This window comes from Brachyistius frenatus, unplaced genomic scaffold (assembly GCF_029030835.1).
Source record: "Brachyistius frenatus isolate BFR_SWC_R1_liver_20210118 unplaced genomic scaffold, ASM2903083v1 Contig_145, whole genome shotgun sequence".
Lineage (NCBI taxonomy): Eukaryota > Metazoa > Chordata > Actinopteri > Embiotocidae > Brachyistius > Brachyistius frenatus.
This window is the reverse complement of record NW_027210744.1, coordinates 892,167-912,626: the sequence shown is the minus strand read 5'-3', so window position 1 is coordinate 912,626 and position 20,460 is coordinate 892,167. Positions and strand designations below refer to the sequence as shown.

General features: G+C 45.0%; 1 protein-coding gene across 1 annotated transcript in view; it reads left to right on the top strand.

Annotated features, from left to right (window-relative positions):
- LOC138630945 (mitogen-activated protein kinase kinase kinase 11) overlaps positions 1-20,224 on the top strand; it is a 40,173-nt gene extending 19,949 nt beyond the window's left edge. The window contains exons 3-10 of the mRNA XM_069715609.1: positions 4,043-4,191; positions 5,215-5,390; positions 6,636-6,888; positions 11,319-11,435; positions 14,308-14,479; positions 14,582-14,694; positions 14,874-15,494; positions 18,449-20,224. Coding sequence (XP_069571710.1) covers positions 4,043-4,191; positions 5,215-5,390; positions 6,636-6,888; positions 11,319-11,435; positions 14,308-14,479; positions 14,582-14,694; positions 14,874-15,494; positions 18,449-19,050 — 2,203 coding nt within the window. The 3' untranslated portion in view covers positions 19,051-20,224. The remainder of the gene's footprint in view (positions 1-4,042; positions 4,192-5,214; positions 5,391-6,635; positions 6,889-11,318; positions 11,436-14,307; positions 14,480-14,581; positions 14,695-14,873; positions 15,495-18,448) is intronic.
- The last annotated feature ends 236 nt before the right edge of the window (positions 20,225-20,460 follow it).

Below are 20,460 nucleotides of genomic sequence, written 5' to 3'. Positions count from 1 at the left end.
AAAAGGTTCCGGGTTCGAATCCTGTCCTTGGCCTTTCTGTGCGGAGCTTGCATGTTCTCCCTGTGCTTGCGTGGGTTCTCTCCGGGTTCTCCGGCTTCCTCCCATCACCCAAAAACATGCACCTCAGGTTGGTTGGCGCCGCGGTCGTGGCAGCCTGTTGCAGCAGCTCCCCCTCGGGATGCTGCTGTAGCAAAAGAATTTCCCCTCGGGAATTAATAGAGTACAATTAAAAAAAAATATTTGGTTACGAAACGCCCGGAATATATAAGAAAAGGTGATATGAACTGAGTCGCAGCGCTTTCAATGAATACTTTGACATTTTGAGAAGTGCAATTTTTTGTTATCTTGCAGGCAGTTAAATACGAAGCTCGACACCACTCTCATAACTGATTACTGATTGCTAAATATGATGCAGGCTATTAGCTTAGCTTAGCATAAAGACTAGAGGCATAGGGAAACGGTCAGCTTTGCTTTGTGGAAAGCTGAAATAGTCCACCTGCCATCACTGCTGAATTGAACCAATCAGCACATTCTCAGGCGAGCTGTATCCTCCTGTTTCCAGTCTTCATGCTAAGCTAAACCAAATCGCCTGCTTATTCTAGTTTAACATTAACTCACCGACGTGAGAAGTGAATCTTTTCAAATGTCCTTTTGTCCCCCCCCCCCGCGCCCCTCCCTTCAGCAGCAATTTTATTGCAGACTTAAAGACTTGCTCTCACTGTGGTTGTTTTCCCCGTTGCCGCCTTTTGCTGCTCGGCATCAGGCATCAGCGTTGTCATTTGCTGAGGGAAGAAAGTAGGAGCGCTTGTTTCGATGCAGCTCAGTCCCGGATTGAAATGCGACAGTCGTCGTCTTTTAGAAATAAAATGTCATAGAGATATGAATCGACGTCGTGTTTTTAACACGATTGACTCATAGCCTGGCCAGTCCACCTTAAAATGTATCATTTCAGTTTTACTCTCAGTTGCTGTTTATTTGTGAAGCCAAACTGATGGATGTATGTGGAAGGGATGTTTAAAAGGAATTTCAGATTGTTTTCAAATGTTGTAAATGCACAGTGGTACTCAGTGGGCACACAACAGTCCTCGGGCATTTTCTACTGTTTTTTTTTAGGATTTAATTTGAGTTACAGGTGTCACGCAAGTAATTATTTAACTGAAGCCTCGTGTCATCGTAGGGTTTTCTAAAGTCTCAAAAGTCAAATGTATGTGTAGGGAGGATCTAAAGGAAAGCGGGCACACCTATGATCCATTCTAGGCACCAAAGGCTCTACTATATACCTCCTGGATATTCAATGCTTGATATCAGGAAAGCATTGCTGAAGTTGTATTGGAAGTTCTGGATGTAGTCAGTAGTCAGCGTATCCGCAGCTTCAGACAGGACAACTCTGTGGACGGAAAATCGGAGCGAAATAGAGCGAAAAGGGTGAAAGTGCAGAAACGTGATGGTGGGAGACTCGGCGATGAAGAGATGGAGGGACAGGGTGATGGATGGCAGCAAGGCCACCGCGACCATGTGATGGCGTCCCTTCAAAGAGCTGCTCTGTGCTTTGTTGTGGGACATGTGTACCGCACACTGTCCCATTGTCTCCAGTGTAGACGGAGAAGGAGGCCACACACCAGACCTAAACCACAGCCCTTTATCTGGGAATAGCTGTGTGCGAGTGGGTGCGTGTGCATTTCTGTGTGCATTTGGCCACATCGACAGAGAAAGAGAGGAGTCCCTTGATTATGGTTAGCGGTTTTGTAGTAATGGCTTTAATAACTGTTATTTTTTTTGGAGAGGGGATTCGTGATGGCTTTTAAGTTTCGTGTACAAATTAGCATTTGGAATTATGCAAACGGGTGTTTTTACCCGGCAACAGAGAGAAATATAAATATTTCATCGAATGATAACACGTACACCGCTTTGCGCCGCAGTTGGTTGTATAGCAGTTTCTCTCATATGCTATGGTTTAATTTTAATCCTGTGGATTTGGACCATTTCATCCACCCTTGAATGCTTCTTTTTAGCTTCGTACAGAGCCTATGTAAAACCAATTGAGCAAGCGTCCTTGAGAACATCAAAAAGGATTTTGCCATGGTACAAGCTGCTTAAGGAATTTTCTGGTACTTTAAAGAACCGCGTTTAGTTACAGAGTGCAGTTTTTACTACCTTAATGGCCTCAGTGCCATCTCACTGTCACACACACGCACACATGCACACGTCCTCTCCATTTCCATCTTCCCCGTCCAGCGACAACAAACCCACGCACGCTCATTTCCACAGTAATCGCCGCAGAATCTGGAAAACGGCAAAATGAGCGCAGGCAGCCCTGCTCTGAAAATGAAGGGTAATCTTTGTTCTAGTATTCTTTCTCATCTGTCCGCGGCCGCTCGTCTCCAAAGCCGCCACGCGGAGACGACGGCCGCCCCGGGGGCGAGCCGACGTGCGGCGTTTCTGCACAGACACAGTGTGTGGAAGTTGTAATTAAAGAACTAAATAAAAATAGGCTGCGGCCTGCGCTCTCCACTTAGTGAGCCTCCACAGTGCGTTCAGTCAGGTCCGGGCGAGGGCTAATTGACAGTGTGGGAGATCCAAGTCCTGCGCCACGCTTCATCTTCTTAGGACGCAGGGCTGCTCCCATTGTGTGGGCTCAGAAGTCCTGTGTGCGTTTGTGTATTTGTGTTAGCACAAGTTCTGCATGCATGAGTTCACAGTGTTATATCAAGTACAAAAAAAAAAAATATTCCAATTGCACAAATGTCTCTGGGTTCTGTACTGTCAGTGCTGTGATAATGAATGTGTGAGATATGATGTGCAGAACATAGTGATACAATTAAAGTTAACGCGGACTTGAACTGGATCAGATTTATTCACATCCAAAGACAAGAGGCAGCCCAGTGTGTATGGGTGTTATCTGGTACGAAAAATATATATTTTGTCTTTCATTCTTCTTTTACGCGAACAATAACAAATTGATACTCGACGTACACATTTTGTATCACAGTAGCTTTTGTCTCGATGTTTTTGATTTGAAAAGTCACGGTAATAGCCAACCGGTGGTGTAACTTTGATCTCTCACACACTCAGTGACAGACTCTCACTTTACAGTTCTGGCCTGCTGTTGTGCTCCAGCACAAAAAAAAAAAAAAAAAAAAAGGTAAATATGTTATTTACCTAATTTGTGAGCACCCGTTTCTTTCCTGCTCAGTGTGAGAGTCTCTGCTGCGTTTTGCAGGCACATTGCAGGTCCGGCTAGTTTCTGATCTCTGCGTTTCGTGAAGGGCGGAGCTCAAACGACGCCCGTCGGCAAACTGTTCTTCTCCTTTAGTTGTTTAACGACGGTCCGCAAACAGCTTTTAGGTGCATTGCTGCCACCTTCTGGCGGTAATTATGCGTTACTTCCAGGCACCAGGGAAATAGGATTAGATAATAGTCACATGAACGATTTGAGTTTTTATTTTTAAATTACTATTAAAATATATGAAAATCATGACCCTTCTACAGCAGCTAGAAGAATGTGTTGGAAAAGATACTTCCAGTGGAATTGGGTGCTTTGGTTCAGTCTCAATTCTGGTCACACGGGGTAGCTGGTTTCACTGAATGAACTCACTGCACATTATCTGTCCTGCACCAAATAGCAGAAGGACAAAGTAGACAGTTGGTGGACACCAAACCAGAGCTCAAAGCAGTGTGACTGCTGGACTCCAAATGAGATGAACACAAGAGGTATTGAAGTTGTCTGGGGACAACAGATTAAAAATTGGCCTTGTAAAGTTAACGTGTATATTTTTCTTCTCAAGATCAGTCCAGATTATCCCTGTGAAATAAACGGCATGAAATTAAGTTTACAATTATTATTATTATATTACCAATGCAGCAGTTTGATTTACATTATTTGAACATGTACATAACAGAGCTAATAGTTAAGGGCTGTACTATATGTGTTGTAAGAATGTTATATCATGAAGTTGTGTTCCGAGATGTCTGAATTTGGTCTGAGCGAACTGTCTCATGGCTTTTTTATCTGTTTTTTTTTTTTTTTTTTTTTGCCCTCCAGCTACGGTGTGTTGCTGTGGGAGCTGCTAACAGGCGAGGCGCCCTACAAAGGGATTGATGGACTCGCCGTTGCCTACGGAGTCGCCGTCAACAAGCTCACCCTGCCCATCCCTTCCACGTGCCCCGAACCCTTTGCGCAGCTCATGTCAGGTGAGACAAGTGTTTTGGAAATGTTAGGGAGTGCGCTCGCTCGCACCACTCGCTCCGGCAGCGGCCGTCAAAAAACTCAGCTGAGACGTCTGCGTGAGATCCGACTGGTGTTTCAGGCACGCGCTCTTTCCATTTCCCCAAAGCTGCGTTGAAATTAAGAAAATAAATTCCCGCACGTGGTTCACGGAGAGGAAGTGATTTGCGCTGGAGCCACCTTGTGCAATATGTTTGTGGCTGTTCATGTTCTTCTCTTGTTCAGTTTCACTGAAAAAAAGAAATTCCACCTGGGTGCTTGCTGTCAGCAAGCTGCTCCTAATATCCAGCACATTTGGCTGAAAGTCGATAGAGATAGTTTACATTCTTTCCACTTTGCCTCTTCTCCTGATGTCAGCTTGTGTGTTAAAAAAAAAAAGAGATCAGTGCACTAAAGTACCGGTAGCCACCCCAGAGGATTAATTAATCATCGGATTGGTTTTTCATCTGCTCGTAATGCCCAAAGTTTTTTGAGCAAATTATGCAAAACTCCCCACAGCAAGGTAATTAAGCATAGCACTTTGAATAAGTGATCAACTCGACTCTGGATTGTGCCACACAAGTGCCTGAAACATGTGTAAATACAAATTCAGGGCATTGAGGGATATTCATTCAATATGAGGTGCAATGAGTGCAGAAACATCCGTTTTAGTCATATGGCCTGATTTTTAAGGCTTAAAATCTGAGTTGAAAGCGTTCAATAGGATGAAGTTCTCCTTTTTTTTTTTTTTTTTGCTGATTTGCATGTGTGAGGATTATGTGAATCTGTCTGGTGTTTTTCTGTCATCCCTACCAAACTCTAAATAACCTTTGTTTCTTTTTGCAAGAATACACATCTTAGTGTTTTTATTTTTCTGCATTGCTCCACTACTTCTGCTATTTTTTTTTTTTTTTTTTGCATGAAAGTGAGGACAGCTATACATTCGTGGAGGTGACGTTAAGTGCAGCTCTTGTGCTAATCAAACCCTGGTGTCTGACTATGTACAACAGAGTGCTGGGACCAGGACCCCCACCGCAGACCCAATTTCAGCTCCATCCTGGCGCAGCTGACAGCCCTGGAGCAGCAGGTGAAGGAAGAGATGCCGCAGGACTCCTTCCACTCCCTGCAGGAGGACTGGAAACTGGAGATCCAGGACATGTTTGATGAAATCCGGGCTAAAGAGAAGGTACGAGGCGGTCAGCTTTGAGTTGGCATGTGGCAGCGTCTGTACTGTTGAGTTATAAACTCCTGACGCATGTTAACTTTGAGCAGCTCTAAGTATCTTTGGTGATTCCACCAAAGCAGCTTAGTCTGCACTTCACATTGAACTCAATTTCTTCCGGTGTTTTGGCCGTGTCATAAAGGCAGCACCGACCACAGGATCACGATAGCTAGTGTAGCTATTACACATCCTTTAGACGAGTGGTTTACAACTTGTGGGTCACGACCCAAAAGCAGGTCATGGGGCCATTCTCAGCGGGTCGAGGTGCGAGTGAAAGGAAAGTTGAGTTTATTTTAAAGTCGACAGAATTTCTCATGCTGTGCCTTTACATTGAAAGATATACATTTCCCGTAATGCGGTGCGCATGCCGTGGCCCGTTGCTGCCAGCGTCGTCATCACAGTAACAACCAAACTACCAACGTCGTCACATCAGCAGTTAGGTTTTTTTTTTTTTCTGTTATTCAAGATCATTTTGCTTTTTCATTTTATATTTCACACACTTCAAAACTTAATAAGCATTACAGGTTTAAAGATGTTTGAAAAGCATGTATGCTTAGTTATGCTTTTGTTGTGTTTTTTTTTTTTTTCTTTTTTCAGAAAGGCGCAGTAGAGATAGACAGAAATTGTGCGGAGACATTGCAGGGAAATGACGTTCAGTAAGATCTGGCTAGCTGGGAATCGAACCGGCGCCCTAACCGCTTGGCTTTCGGGCTGCCCTGAAGTGTTATGAAGTCTACAACCTCCAATTTAGTTTTGACATTCAAAGTGAAAGTAAAACGATGACCATGATTTTCCAAGCTCACCCGAGTTATTTTCTACGTCAAACCTGTTGGAAGAAATTAAAACTAATGAAAGTACAAAAAAAAAAAAAAAAAAAAAAGGTTCTTTGAGTCTATATGTGGTAAATGATTTAATTAAAAGATGACTCACTCCAGTACACGCACAGCATTCCTGTAGTTGTCACCTCACAGAGATAACATAAACAAATATTTGAAGTGATTTGAAATGCACGGAGATATAATATTGTGTCATTTGATCTGCACAGTAGATCCCTGCAGGAGAAGCCCTGTCAAATATAATGTCGCCGTGAGTCATCCGGGCTGACGAAAGGTGTTATCGGACTGTAAACCTGCAGAACTTTGGTCCACACAAGTGATCGGGACCTGCTGACATTAAACCGCTCCCGACTGCCTTCTTATCCTCCGTCAGGAGCTGCGCTGCCGTGAGGAGGAGCTGAAGCGAGCCGCTCTGGAGCAGAAGTCCCACGAAGAGTTCCTTCGGCAGCGCGAGCAGCAGCTGGCCCAGTGGGAGCAGGACGTGTTCGAGCGCGAGCTCAGCCTCCTCATCCTCCACCTGAACCAGAACCAGAACCAGGAGAAGCCCAACGTCAAGAAGAGGAAGGGCACCTTCAAGAAGCACAAGCTCAAGTGCAAGAACGGCGAGAAGATCAGCATGCCCCAAGGTGTGTGTGTGTGTGTGTGTGTGTGTGTGTGTGTCTCTGTCTGTCTTTGTCTTTTGAGTTGCTCTATCAGAAATCAGCTATTAGGCAGCAGTCTTGACGAGAAATCCCATTTCAAGGGCCATTACTGGCTCGGTCTCAAGAAGCAACGACAATAACAACAACAGTCAAAAAAAGAAAAGAAAGAAAGATACAAAAGAGCAGAGAGGAGGAAGTGAGGGAGTTTTGTGGTATGACTGCTGTATTTTTGTCGCTCGGTTCTGCTGAAGGTTCCTATCAGGGCGAGACTCGTGTAGGTTTAAAGGCTGATATTTTGAAAGCGGGGCTGCAGACAGGTGCTGTTTTCTCCTGTCACGCAATCGCTTTCAAATTGTTTACCTGTGTTTTCATCACAAAAGTGACAACTCTTCAAAAAAAAAAAAAAAAAAAGTTTCCTTACAATTTCATCTAAAAAGCGCCTGAAAGCGTTCAGTCCACCGTTGTAAGAAAACAGTGAGTGACCGTGTGAAAGGGTGTGCAGAGGGGGGGGGGAATCACAGGTCTGACTCCTCCCCCCCTCCCCACCCTCACCTGACTGCTGTTTCTTCTGCATGCTCCACTGTCACACAGTCACCCAGCCGGCAGCAGTTCACATCCACTGTTTCAATGCGTGTACGAGTGTATTTTGGGCTGAGCAAGCATGCGTAAATGCGCTGTCTGTCTGTCTGTGTGTGTGTGTGTGTGTGCGTGCGTGCGTGCGTGCGTGCGTGTGTGTGTGTGTGTGTGTGTGTGTGTGTGTTATATATGTGTGTGTGTGTGTGCGTGCGTGTGTGTGTGTGTGTGTGTGTGTGGTTAGGCCTTTCCCAGCAGCAGCAGGGCGGTGATGTGGTGGTGGTGGTGGGGGGTTGATGAGAGGGGAGAGCGAGCCAACCACGCCTCGACACTTCCTGTCCATGGATACACTGCTGGCTGGCCTCGCTCACTTTCTCGCTCTCACCCTCTGCGTCGCTCGCCCTCTTTTTTTTTCTTTTTAAGCACGCCCCTCCTCACCCATTTTCTCTCTCGCTCTGTTCCCCTCTGGGTTCCCCAGTCAGTGTTTTTAGTCTCCTTCTAACCATATCTGCCCGAATCCCTTTCCTTTCTCCCTTCCTCTTTCGCCCATTGTTATTATTATCCTCTCCTTCATCCTGTGTTGCTCTCGTACTTTATACCCCGGAGTACACTTCAGATATATAAAAATGTATTCCGGACTAACAGAGGCTTTGCACTGGCGTTACAAATCTGGCTCTGTCATGGTTGTATTGTGGCTAAATATACAGAGAAGCAAACAGTCTGGCAATAACAAGATAGCCGAGGCGTTGTTGTATGATGTAAATATTCCCGTGAAGGTAAAACGTGTCGAAATCTGCACCGCTTTTTATCTCTAGAACTTGTTTCCTCTTAAAAACATCTTGCAGCTTGAGTCAGGTCGGTTAAGTCGTTGACCGCAAATGAAACCTGAAGGTAGCCTCCTCGACGTCACCCATACGTTTTCTGAAGGGAGGTTTTGAAGGACGTCACCATCTTGGGAAAAAAAAAATGGTGCTAGGGTGGAGCTGCAGCCAGCCCATCGTCACGGCACCCACCTGTCACTCAAAGCAGCCCCGCCCTTAGTTAGACATAAGTCTTATTACAGATTAAACGGGCGAGTTATATAAATTTCACCATTGCAAAGTTGTCATGAACGGTTAAATTAGCTATAGACATCAAACATATTTATTTCTGTTATTTTGTCATCTTAACAAAGTGGTCTATGGGGTTTATCTAACTTTTTGAAGCCAGCCTCTAGTGGCCGTTTTAAGAACTGCAGGTTTTGGCACTGGGTTATTAACTTTTTAGCCCCAGAAGTTGTTGCTTGAGTTAACCTGAACAGATAATTAGCTACTTTTTCTAACGAGTTAAGCAATATTAATGACAATAAGCAAATACTAGTTCATGGTAGTAGCAGCTTGCTATGGAGCCTGTTATGCCTAGAACTTATAATTATATACAATTGATTTATGAAGCCATGATGTCAAACTGCATCATCCATCACATCAAATTAAAGGTCCCCTACTGTATGAATTCAGATTACCGTGTCTTATTTGATTATAAAGCAGGTCTATGTGCTGTATACAAACTGTAAAAGTGTCAAAATGCACACAGAGCCTGTATTCAGCAACTGTGCAGTTTGGACTTTCATGAGTTTGTGATGTCACAAACTCAGCCTTATGTCATATGCTCGCCCTCAGCACAGGTAGCCCACTGGCCAACCTTTAATGACAAAGAAAACACATAGCGGTCAATCTGGTGCGGCGCAATCAAGCTGCAAGACCGAAGAACACGGTCTGAGCGTGAGTCATTCAGTCAGGAGTCAGCCAATCAGAGGAGACGCTCAATGCGCCTTAAAGACACAGTCACAAATCTTTGCAGAGCTCCAGAGAAGATTTGGACAGAAGATGTAAAACTATATTCAACTGTTTTTTTTTGTGCTTAAAACCACAAACATATTTGATTGTTGTTATCAAGAAACAGGTAAAATATGGGACCTTTAACAGTGAAATCTTTTGTTAGAGCCAGAGTCAATATTTATTTTTTAATTCTAAGTGTCTAAGGAAATTTAAGAACGTAATTTAATTGTTTGAGGAGACAAACCATTTATTAAAAGGAAGTAATGAGGAAAACCGAGGGAACCCGTAAGCAGTGTAGAGAAAGAAGTGGATGAATTAAGTGCACTTTGATTTGATGTTCATAATTTAAGGTAATTAATTACTATTTGAGGGAATGATTTACTAGAACGATTTCCCTCTCATGCCCTTGAGTTCTGAAGATCAATATGGGCAGCGTTGCTTTCCACTATCAGCAGCGAGTGAGTACCAGCTTTGGTAAATGTCAGGGATCAATTTACAAGATGCTCAAACGACTTATTCTGCCGTCGGTCGACTTCTTTGTCCTCTCAGTTTGAAGAGTTTGATATCTTTCCTTGAACTGATGATTGGTGCCTTTGATTTAAGAAGACATAATAATAGAATTACTATATTCCATTTGTTTAGAGTTTTATCATGATATATTTTAGAATGTTTCCTGTTAAATGCAAAGTTATATCAACCTGTACATGTATTGTACAAAATAGTTTCATGCTAAAATTGATCATTTACTGTAATGTGCGGATGTGGCACAGACATATTGAAGGGAAAGGAAGTTGAAAGTCTGATTTATTCGTTCAAAAGCACATTTTATCAATTCCAAAGTAAAAATGAACCACACTAGAATGAAAATGACCAAATTAAGAGACAGAAAAAAAGTATAAATAATACATTTTTAGAATCTGTTTGCCATATTGGATCATAAATTCTCCGTCCTAAAACCTGCTCGGTACTTTCCCTAAATTTGGGGAAAACTTGGTGGAGGGTTTGAAGTTCCTGCCCTGAGAAAATGTAACATTTTTCAATAAAAAAAAAAAATTATATATAAAAAAAAAAATCCAATTTCACATGATTTTTGGCCGTTATTATTTCTCTATCAGTATAAAACTTTCCAAAAATTCAGAATATATAGAGCTGATAATAAATACCCCACAAAAAGTCAAGTCAAATCAGAACTTGCTAATGAAGTCCGCTGAGAAACAACTATAATATTAGATCTGGAAAAACTCTGATTGTTGTTGGCTTATTGGTGGCCGATATGGCTTGAGTGCTGCACCTCAGGGAAACCCCTGCTGCTGGGCTTTGTAGCTTGATAGTAGCAGTAAGAGCCAATAGCAAGTAGCAGAAGTAGGATGCTGTTAGCTCAGGGTATGTGCAATATAGCGATATAATATCATGAGACTTGATACGGTTTTAGATTTTGGGTATCGTAATGTAGTGATGTGGCATTAGTGCTGTGTTTTTCCTGGTTTTAAAGGCTGAAATATAGTAAAGTGATGTCGTGTTCTGAATTTATCAGACTGTTTGTAGCTGCTCTATTATTGGCCTTCACCCACCGAGTCACAGTATCCACATGACCAATAATTACTTATCAAAAATCTCATCGCGTAAATATTTTGTAAAAGCACCAGAAGTCATCCTAAGACCTTGAGGTATTTGGTCAAAAACTTCGGGATATTTGGTTTTGTCCATATTGACCAGCCCGATGATCAAACAAAAGAAATGAGCCGTGGAGAAGTAGTCAACTGAAAAAAAGAAACTCTCGACACCGCATTTCCTACCGGCTGTGAAACCCTTTTGAGGCTGGTTTATTGAATAAGGAAGCTAAACAATTTTAAAAAAGAAAAGTGTTGCAACCTTCAAAACAATTTCCAGCTCTTGCACATATGAATATCTAACATCTTGTTTTTAATAAATGTGTGTGTGTGTGTGTGTGTGTGTGTGTGTGTGTGTGTGTGTGTGTGTGTGTGTGTGTGTGTGTGTGTGTGTGTGTGTGTGTGTGTGTTGCAGATTTCATCCATAAAATCACAGTGCAGGCGTCCCCAGGCCTGGAGAAGAGGCGGAACTCTCCTGATTTGGGTTCGAGCTCCTCACCTTCCTTCGGCCCACGTTTACGTGCAATCCAACGTGAGTGCCGTCGTTTTTCAACAGCAAGCACACGCACACGTACACACACACACACACACACACACACACACACACACACACACACACACACACACACACACACACACACACACACACACACACACACACACACACACACAGGTGCACAGACGCTGTATGTGTACGTGCTTCCAGACACATAAAAAAAAAAAAAGAAGCAAAGAACGCAGCACCTCTCGCCAGCTTGCCTGCACACACACACACACACACACACACACACACACACACACACACACACACACACACACACACACACACACACACACACACACACACACACACACACACGCAGACTCTGTTGCAACATTACATCTCTCGGTTTCCAAATTCTCTCCTTTCATGTGCTCTCAACCACCCACTCGTCTTTTTGTCTTCCCCTGTTTCCCTGTGGGCCCCTGCTCTTTCTCTCTGCTCTGTCCTCCCCCCCCCTTCCACACACACACACACACACACACACACACACACACACACACACACACACACACACACACACACACACACACACACACACACACACACCCTTTTCCCTTTTCAAAAGTGTGTTCCAGTCCAAATATTATCTGACTTCCTCTCAGCAGCGCGTTTCCACCGCAGCGTCGCTCTGCCACCCGAGTCGTCAGTTCCCTCAGTGCTGCAGCGGGGGGAGCCATTCAGCTATATTTTTTCCAGGCAGAAAGAGTCCACTTGTTTTATATGCATGTAGCGGCTACGGTGTGGTTTACTGAATTAAAAATAAGCAGGGAAGAATTCATTGCTCCAGGAGAAAGGGTTGAGAAGGGTTGCGGCAGCGGCAGAGATTTACAATGCTCTTCTGCTTGTCAGGCTCGTAGACAAACGCCCCGAGATCTTTCCCTTCGGAGGGAAAGCGTGGTCAGCAGGTCACGGGTTGTCTCAAAACAAAACCCAGAAGGAAATTTGTGGTGCAGCAACAGGCAATAAAAGAAATTTTACTAAACAATTACCACTGGGGGCTGACACAGAAGCCCAAATTGCAGTGAAACATTTATCTGTAAAAGTGGTTAGTGAATCCAAAACATCTGCCAGCTTCTTTTATTCATTAAATAGCCGGCTGCTTTTCTTTACTTCCTAATGACTCTCCTTAATGGCAGTCACTAAGCCACGAGTGTGCCTGTCATTAAAACGTGTTTAGTCGATATTTATGCTTGCCCTCTTTGTAGCAGCACTGATTTATTGCCGGGGCCTCCCAAACTTATTTGTCTCGAGACCTGCCAGCATTAGTGCACATCGCCAGATTTCATCGTGCCGCATTAAACTGAATAAAATAACACGAAAATGAAACCGCCCCATATTTTTAAGGACTGTTCAAATTAGCATTTTTTTTTACCCTCTCGGTGGGCTGTCTATGTCATATGTGTTAACAGCTTTTGTATACTTTTGTCACTATTTATTTGTTCTGTCTGTGGCGGCAGTATTAGATCTGGATCTTTTATTAGTCCCAATTGCTCGTCCCAGTTCCAGTACCTGCAGTACAGGAATATGAATTCATGTTGATATGATCATCTCAATGCTGTTCTTTAGGAATGGCAGAGTTGCTTGGTTAAATCATAACTTTAGACCACCTTGATGACCCCCTGACCTTTACTTGTAGTGCCAGCCTTCATCCAGTGAAATATATTATCCCCTACAGGATGAGCAGGTGATACTTTTTTACAACACTTTGATTCGTGCTAAACTAACAACATTCCCGTCAGCCTCGGCTCTATTCCCGGTTTAGTGCAAATTCTCAAATGTTTTCATGCTAGCATGATAAACTAAGATGGCGATCATTGTAAACATTGTACCTGCTAACCACCGGCATGTTACCATTATCATTGTGAGCATGACAGCACACTAACGTCAGCGTTTAGGGTGCGTCTAAATAAATATAAAATATATTCCATCAAAACATGACGACATTAACAGAGACGTATTGTAAAAGAAAACGAGAGTGCACAGAGGAGAATGCTGGGAAAGTTTCCAAGCCGCTGTCTGATCTCGATGAAATTGCAACACCGTCACCTGACTTTTGTGCTTGCTTTGAAAACATTGTGCTGGAGAGTGATGGGAGCAAAGTGCATCAGCCAAGCTTCCACCTGGAGTAAAGGCCAAAGATAACAATACAACATGTCCAATCAGAGAGCATATTTACCTTTTCCCACATCTGTGGGAACCAGTGAAAGTGAGCAGCACCAGAACTCAGCGACATGAAGTTGTAGCTTTAAAGTCTCCTCCTTGGTATTTGACGTGTATGATAATTGTGACGATTCTACATTTGCGTCCTCTTATCGTGTAACACCCAACTTGTTAGTCGAGGAGTGATCTTTTAGGATGGTGCGATGGAATTGGTATGTTCGGAGGCGTTGTCACAGGAAGCCCAGACACATTGTTCACACGCTTTGTGTTAGCGGCACAAACCAGTTGGGGGGTGAGAGGTGTTACCAATCCCGACTTTCAACAGAGCCCTGCATTCCTCCTCATCCTCTCCCAGGTGACTTTGCCTCATGCCCGTCACACTTTCTGCTCAGTGAAGCACTTGAAAGTTACATTAGTATAGACTGTATCCACAGACTTAATCAGGACTTAAGCTTTGCAGAAACACGAGCAGAAAAAGCCCATTGAAGTTTCATAAATTGGAGCTGTAGCGGGAGTCAGTTAAAGGTCACCGTGTTGGAGATGATTGCAGTGCTGTGTTGATTTGTTGGTGAAACCTGTCTTTTAAAATGTTCACCTCATTAAAATACAGCTAAGCAGCACGCATACTGATTATCAGAAAGCTCGTATTCATTTTACCCAGTTGTGTTTCTTTCTTTTTTTTTTTCCTTTATCTCTGCAGTCAGTCCCAGCGACAACAGCAAGACGTTTGGCCTGAGCCCCGTCTGGCCCCTGGATGCCCCTTCTCTTAAACAAGCGAATGGCGAGCTGAGGTTGAGCTCCCACTGGAGGCCTCAGAGCCCCAAAAGCCCCAAGAGCCCTAAAGTCCTGCGCCTTAGTCCCCAGGAGAGCAGGTACAGCAGCGTTTCCCCCCCCCCCTTTTTTTTTTTTTTCTGTCACGCGCAAACACGCACAATGATTTGATTATCACCGTGTTTGAATTCAAATTCTTTCAGCCTGTCGATGAGAGCCAAGCTCCTGGAGTCAGACAGCAATGAGAACAGAGAGAACAAGGACGACTTTGAGGAGTACCGGCCCTCCACCCCGACCCCTCCCTCTGCTCAGAACGGTAGCCGACACCCTCCATCACCGGGCCTAACCGCCGGCCACACGCCGTATCTTCCATTAGCCACTGTTGTAATTCACGCTGGCATGAGTGTGAATTATGAATAGAAGCTGAATGAATAATAAATATGTTGAGTGTTCTCTTTCTCCTTTCTGTCTTTTTAAAACTTCATCTCTCTGCAGGTTCCTCAGTGAAGGATAGCCTGCGGCTTCCTCTACCTCAGGGAGATTCAGCCAGCGAGGAAGGGGGTTCCTCCCCGGCTGGCTCCCCCAGGCCTGAGAGAGGCTCTCTCAGTTGCCTGCTTAAGAGCACCCACCGGGCCCTGCTGGGCGGTGGCTCTCTCCTTGCCTCCATAGGACTAGGCCGCTGCCTGGATATTCCCCCACGGGTGCCCCCTCGAACTAACCCCCCTTCCTTAGAGGACCGCACCCCCTCCGAACTTGAGATCTCCCTCCCCAAGCCCCTCATCTCAGACCCCCCAGTAGTGGACGATCTCATCACCCTCTCCACCTCTGAGCCGCTCCACAGACCGCTCTTGGATTTAGCCCTGCAGTACCAAGAACTGAAGCCTTTGCCCCTGACGCCGCCTCCGCCGAACCCCCGAGAGAGGAGCGGACACCGGACTCCGCAAACGCCGCACAGTCCGCAGAGCCCCAGGGCCCCCCCGCAGCAGGACAAGGCCAGCCCCAGGGACTGGACCCCCGACTCAAACTCCACCAATGGGGAGCTGAGCTGTGAGGCCTGGGAGCACAGAGCTGAGAGGAGGAGGAGGTCCAGTCAAGGTCTGCACGCGTCTCAGCTAGGTCAGTCTGAATCTGCACCCGTTTTGTTTCCTCGTCTTTTAATGAGTCTCCCTACTCCATGAATGTACAGTACGAAACAACTGTTGTAAAGTGGTCCTTTAAGGCACAGCCGCTCCTCCAGAGTAGGTCCACGATTTGGCTCCTAATTTAGCTGCACGATTCCTCTGCGTTTCCTCAAGAGCACCGAGCATGTTCCATGTCGGGCCGACACTGAAACTTGGATCCAGCTTATACCTTGAATAATGTATCGCCTCAGCATGACAATGTTCCCTGGCAGAATTATTATTGTGCCTTTTTTTTGTTGTTTTGTTTGCAAGATCTCTCTAGCACAAGGGAGGCTTCAATGCTGCTCGGCACTTTTTCATTCACATCAAAGCTCGTCTTCAGCTATTTGCATATCTCAGGTAACAGCTGGTCCCCCATACTTCACTGCTAATACTTGCTAAGCAACGCCCGCATCCAGTCTCCCGTTGTTGTGGGTTTTTTTTTACATCCCTTTACAAGACAGTTTTCTTTTATTGTAAAGTTAAAGATGAGTGCCAAACAGCAGGTGGTCGCACAATACAGAGAGGTCACACGGACACGAAGTAAAAGTGTGCGTGTGCGTGTGTGTGTGTGTGTGTGTGTGTGTGTGCGCGCGTGTGTATCTTTCTGGCCACTTCGGGACTTTGTCTTGAGTGTGTTTTGGGTTGGAGCAAACTTTCATATGTGCTTTTCAAGTTTGTTCGACACACACACACACACACACACACACACACACACACACACACACACACACACACACACACACACACACACACACACACACACACACACACACACACACACACACAGTACATGACACACGACAAAAGATCACATTGAAGTCGGATTAGCATTCATCCGCCCCTCAAAATGACAAAATATCGCATTTCAGCTGCACATTCATTACAGTGCATTCACATGTTTTTTTGTCCAAAGACTAATATGCATTTCTTGGAAGCTCTGGCACAGCGCGCAGCCATAATGACGGAGGCGTGAGTATCGGTTGTTTCAAGAGCGAGTGGGCTTTTGAGGAAGGTTTTTAAGAGTGCCCTCTGGTACCATTTCACACTCTATATATGGTCCGATTGCCTCTCAAAGCCGTGGATTCTCCACAGAGCGGCTTTCGCAGCTCTAAACCCCCCCCCAACCCCCCCCCGGTTACCGAGCAGACATGCCTCGCCTGTTCCGCCGCCAACAACCGTGATCTCACAAACGGCGTGCGCTCATTACATCAGAAGCACGGAGGCAAAAAGACACGCATAATTAAACAGCGAGCGTTTTGGCTAAACATCTTATTATGTTTATTGACTGTAATGACTCGGATACATAGACAGACTGCCACAAGGTTGCCGCTGGTGAATGTGTGCATGAAAAGAAGAGCGATGAATTCAGAGGATTCCTTCGCTGGCATTTATTTATTTTTGTTGGACTCCTGATTGCTCTTTCTTGTCACCTTGAATAGCTGAGCAACCTTTGGAGAGTTACTGTTGATGTAAATAATGCCATTTGGCAGACGCATCACATTTGGAAAAGGCAAATGTTCTTTCGAGCTGATTTATTCCGAGTTTAATGTTCTTGTCGGGGCTAATTTACACTTTCTGTTTGCTCCTGTTGCAGCTCTGTCAACACCTTACACAGCGCTATGTTATACTTAATTTAGACTAATTGTATCAGTATTCTCTGCTGGTAATTGTTCCATTTCTTTTGGTAACAGTAATGCACCCCACTCATGTTTCTGTTTGGATCAGTTTCATCATACAGGTTTATGTGTTTTGCAGAATATTAAGTGAGTGCAGAATTCAGATGGGTGAGAGGAGTGAACAACGGAGCAGCAGGGCAGTGCTGCAGCAGTTGCCGAGTAATTTTGCAGTTCAACAATTAAAGCCTCAAGAAAGAAAATTAAAGACAAGATGATGGAGATGTTTAATATGTTGAGCGTTTAGACTTTCTATCATGTTGTGTCTTTGTTTGAAGGGGCCCGCCTCTGACTGTACACATTGAGATTTAGCTGTGTTCTGTAGCTCTGGAGCAGCTTCCTGAAGGCAAGATTGATCACAGGATGATTTGAAACTTGGAACTACTCTCTCAATTCACCAGTCTGCAGCTTTTTGAGCCCAGCAGGTTTATAGAAAAGCAACTAGACCAGACTTTGTCACATCTCCACTGCGCAACGACTACCTGTACTTTTTTTTTTTTTTTTTTTTTATGTGCTCGCTTTTTAGTTTTTTTTCTTTGAAAGCTGGATCAATCAATCCATTTTGCACCTTCCAAAAATGCAAAAATCCCACTGGAACATGGTCCCAATACACTTTGCAATTACAGTGAACACGATAAAAGACAACCACCTCAAAGAACATTAAACTGGACATAATTTGTTGCATCATAAACTGTGAATGAGGACAGTGATAGTGAGTTACTTGCAACAGTTGCATTTTTAAGTAGTGATGAAATGACAAAAGCATAAAAAAACAAGAGGGTAGAGAATTTGAAGCCCAACATGGGTGCTTCAACCGATTACCCAGGGGGCTTATGCAAATGTTGGCAGTGAACTAGTTGAGACAGGAGATCGTCCCCGTTTTGTCAAATTCTTTTTCAGCTTTGTCATTTAGTGGAGTTGGGGTCTCTTCGAATAGGCACAAAAAAAACACTATAATGGTTAAGAGTAAAAAAAAAAAAACGTCCCACCAGCGAGTTGACACGCAGAGTCAGCTCGAGTTGAGCTCCGACGGGCCAGTTCACGCTGCTCTAACCTCTCATGCAACGTTTCAACAGTTTTGTCTCGTCTCAAATCTTTGGTCTGAACTGGGCTTAAAGTCCAAGATGTTTGTCTGTCTCCCGGTCCCTCGACCAAACAGAAATGTGATACAAAAACTGCTGGTGTAATAATGTTGTTTTTTTTGTTTTTGTTTTTTTATCATTCTCCTTTCCAGTTTTGGACCTGCCCTTATGCCAAGACACGCAGGACTCTGAGGACAAACCTTCACGGCCATATTCTCTCCACCCTAACCCTGCCCTGTGGAGCCCTAAAACCCGCCGCCTGGAGGTCAGTGTCATTCCTCGGCCCCGCCCTTCCCCCATCCGCCCCCGCATCGACCCCTGGAGCTTCATCTCGGCCGGCGGTGGGAACTCGGGCAGCGGCCGCAGCCCACACCGCTCGGACAGCAGCCTTCTGGGCTACCAACCCTCGCCAACCAACCCGTTCACCAATTGCGACCCTTTCCCCTCTCCGGACTGCGACCCGTTCACCCTCAAGGCGTATCCCTCGAGCGGCTCGGATGCGGCTTCGCCCTTTGACCCCTTCTTGGCTCCCTTCCCCACCTCCCGATCCGCCCCGTGCTCCGCCAACGGCTCCCCCACGCTGCCCTCGTTCCGCATAGCACCCATCAACCCCGCCGACTCGCCCCTCATCGACCTCGGCTGGGCGGCCTGCAGCAAGCCCCTGGACGGCACCAAAGAGAGGGCTCACCCCCGCAGGATACTGGGGCTCAAGCCCTTCAAGTCCCCGACACAACTCAGAGACGACCGCTTCTAGTTCCAGCCATTCCATTCACATTGACGGATGTTTAGACCTGCAGTTTTTTTTTTTTTTTGGTTTTTTTTATCACAGGACCGTTTCCACTACTATTTCCTTCATCGTAACAAGGGTTTTGGAAAAACGCACACTCATCACTCAACCCACCGAGGGAGGTTTCCCCCATGGGAGCGCCAATCATCGCAGGTCTTATTTCTACACCAGCCCGCTGCTTTGGAAAACAGAAAGCCAGTGAAAGGTGGTACATTGAATCGTGGGATAGCTGCCTGTGAACCAATCGTTGGTGCCCATTTTGTTATTCCTCTCTATCTGTTTCTCGATCCCCTTTGAAGGAGCAGAATACAGATCACTAGTCCCATCTTCAGATTCTATCAGACTGCTCATATCACCTGCTTTTATCCCCCCCCCCCCTACCTTTGAAGCATTGTGACAATGCAGAGGCGGATAAGGCGACTTGCACAGCTTCATCTGCTTCTACCTCTCTGCAGACTGAAAGTATTCAGGACAATGGAAAAATGGAGTGCCTTATTTCGTGAAGTGTTTTTAATATATATCTTTTCAAGGTTCCTTGAATGGTTAATCTGGTGCGGAGGGAAGATGCTATGAATTTGGCTTAAATTTGCAAATCAGCTTAGCTTTGCTCCGTAAGAAAGTGTCGCCAGCGTGTGCGTGCACGTGTGCATGTATGTCTAGACTCATTGTTCAAGGAAAGCTTACTGTTTTTTGGGGTTTTTTTGTGGATTTTTTTTTTTTTTTTTCCAAACTGCATCTGCCTGTTGCATTATGGGAGAAAGCACTCAGAGTGGATATTCTAGGCTGCTCTCAAAACCCAAGACGAAACCGTGACCCAGGCATTCCACTTGGAAGCCCGATAACATTCCAGTCACATTCCCCGGGAAATGCCAGGGATGGGACAGATTCACTCGGCTGGCAGGCGACACAGCACAGGAAACGAGACGGGGGAGCCCTCGGCATTCCCTCCTATGCCAAAGAATGCCACTGTGACAGTGTAAGGGCTGGGTTAAAGGCTGTTTGCAAAATGAATCGTTTTTACCTCCACTAAGTGCCGTGCAGGGGTCGGAGGGGTTTGCACACAAGACAGCACCGAGCGTATTTCATTTTAAATTAAATATCCTTTTCTGCGGTTATCAAACTTCAAAGTATCATCCATACTGTCTTGACGCTGTAGGGAGGTTCAACCAAACACTTTAAAAGTATTTGCAAATACTCCAAGGAAGCTACATTGAAAACTTCATCACCAGATTATCTTTGCAGTTTCGCAGATCTCAAAAATGAACACTTAATTCCTGCACCTGATCAAACAAACGCACCCCTTTTCCAGGCTTTGGTTGGTCCCCTCTTTCAATTCTTGTTCTAGCAAAACCATTATTTCTCGTGGACCTGCGTAAC